The 2,483-nt window shown below is 45.8% G+C and overlaps 1 protein-coding gene across 1 annotated transcript; it reads left to right on the top strand.

The window, feature by feature from the left end:
* Nucleotides 1–765: 765 nt before the first annotated feature.
* On the top strand, nt 766–1,828 carry LOC112639850. Its single transcript, XM_025415011.1, has 2 exons — nt 766–1,152; nt 1,259–1,828. The coding sequence occupies exons 1-2, from the start codon at nt 766–768 to the stop codon at nt 1,826–1,828; spliced, it is 957 nt and encodes a 318-aa protein (XP_025270796.1).
* The last annotated feature ends 655 nt before the right edge of the window (nt 1,829–2,483 follow it).

The raw sequence follows: 2,483 nt of genomic DNA, 5'->3' as shown, positions 1-2,483 counted from the left end.
CTTTCCAGGTCTTTAAATGCTCGATTGTAATTTGGTTGGGTCTTTGCTTTTGCTGACTGGATCCACGACCGATCTTGCCTTAGTTAGCTGGATCACACACACAACAGATGCAAATCCGAGCGAGTAACCTCCATGTAGTACACCTTGGATAATGTTAATACCGGCGCTACTCTATCATTCAACCCTCATAACTCGCAAAGTACTTAATAAAAATGAACATTATTATAGTGTTTTGGAAAGCTCTTGAATTAAGCTATAAGAATATGCAATCAAATGTAGGGGGTGTCATTTAAAAAAGTCAATGTGACCTTGACCTGACCTTGACGACGCCATCCAAGGTCAAACTGATAGAATCAGTATATAGATCTTCTTAAACCCTACAACTTTTGTTGGAAACACTTTTCTGTAAAACGTATATTTTCCGAGATATTTAGGGGTTTCCACACTTTTGGTAGACCCTGTATATAGTATAATATTAAGTAGGACATTTTACTATGACGTATGGTTTCTTAATCATTCAATTATGGTCATTATTATCATATTATCTAGTATGAATTACTATATACAAACCACAAATTATAGTATATAAAACCACATGTATGTTTGTTTTAACGTATGTAAAGTTATATCAACAATAATTTAAAGTTAAGTCTGCTATAATTTGACAATGTTATAATAACTATAAAAATATAGTTGTCCCCTTAACTCACTAAGAATTATAGTTAAATTATGATAACTGCAACCATTTTTTTTTCTCAGTGTGCAATGGGCACGAGCATGCATTCCATGCCAGAAATCAAAGGTAACGCGGCACAATATAACATCCACGGGAGCATTCATCCATCATCCTACACAACGATTTCACATACACGCGGACATCGTAGAACCTCTACCAATATCAGAGGACTATCGATATTGCCTTACGATGGTGGACAGATTTATGTGCTGGGCAGAAGTCATCCAATACTAGACATCACAGCAGAAACAATCGCCAAAAACATATTCTCCGGATGGATAGCTCGATTCGGCACACCAGCTCGGATTACAACGGATCAAGGTCAACAGTTCGAGGCTGAACTCTTCAGGAGAAGAGTCGACCTTACAAAATTTACAGGAACCAAGCACATCCGAATTACCGCATATCACCCTGAAGTAAATGGAATGGTGGAGCGCTTCCACTGACAACTAAACAAAAAAACCGCAATCAAAGCACACCAAACAGAGGCGTGGACCAAGATCTTACTTGTCATCTTACTAGGAATCACTAGGGATCACTAGGGCAACATGGAAAGAAGACATCAAGTCCACACCAGCCGAGACAGTCTACGGAAAACCAATCCGACTACAGTTGGACGACCAAAAGCCAACAGAAAAGGGACAGAATCACGACTTCTTGGAAAGATTGAAGATGGCGATGGAGAAACTCCGATCAACCCTGAAGCGACACGGACAGAGAACCACTTTTACATTCAAGGACATGAACACCACAACACATGTGTTCGTCAGATACGATGCACCAAGTGGAACTCTCTACCCACCGTATGACGGATCATACAAGGTCATCAGCAAGGGAAAAAAGGCCTATAAACTAATTAGAGGCCAAAAAGTCCATATTTCAATAGATTGGCTAAAACCAGCCTATCTACTCAGTGAAGAAACAAGAAAGGAGACAATCACAGAAAACAACACATACAATCACAAGATCCGGACAAACAGTGCGGCAACCAATTCAATTCGCACCAACATAAAGAGGACCTTCACACAAGCAGGGAGGTCCTGTGGCGTTTTATCATACGCCACAAAAAGCATACTAGCATGTAACGGCTAGGCCGTTACTAGCGCACGACACAGCGCGACGCCATTTTTGGCGCCAAGCGCCGCCGATTGAGCACCTCGATCGAGCCGCGGAATTGGGAGCCGCGGACTGAGAATCGCGTCCTACTCCACTACTACGCGCATGACCGCGTGGGGATATCGAGTGGGGGTAGCTAGCCGGGTATATAAGGCGGCCGCTCCGGCAGACCGGTACCTATTCCTGTCCCGACTCTCGGGACGCTAGAAGCCACAGGGCGCACCCTGGGCAATCTAAGCTTACCGAACTCCTCTTCCATCCTTGCTTCTGGTCCAGAGCACGGCCTTAGCCGTGCCCGGTCGGCTGCATCCGACGTCCAGAAGCCCTCCGTCAAGCCACGGACGATCCAGTCCAGGATACGGGGCTCCCGTATTCGGTCGGTTGCAACCGACGTCTGGAATTGTCCGGCTTACTTCCGACCCACTCTCCGTCGAGCCACGGACGACCCGGTCCAGGGTACGGGGCTCCCGTACTCGGTCGGTCTCAACCGACGTCCGGACTTGTCCGGCTCGCATCCCGGCATCCGTACAGCCGTTTTCACGGCTCTTGGAACAATTAGCCGTTTTCACGGCTCTTGGAACAACTAGCCGTTTTCACGGCTCCGGTAACAACGGGCCCCTCTTACGGCCTC

This window comes from Camponotus floridanus, unplaced genomic scaffold (assembly GCF_003227725.1).
Source record: "Camponotus floridanus strain SB8 unplaced genomic scaffold, Cflo_v7.5 scaffold93, whole genome shotgun sequence".
NCBI classification, from domain to species: Eukaryota; Metazoa; Arthropoda; class Insecta; order Hymenoptera; family Formicidae; genus Camponotus; species Camponotus floridanus.
This window is presented reverse-complemented; position numbering and strand designations above follow the sequence as displayed.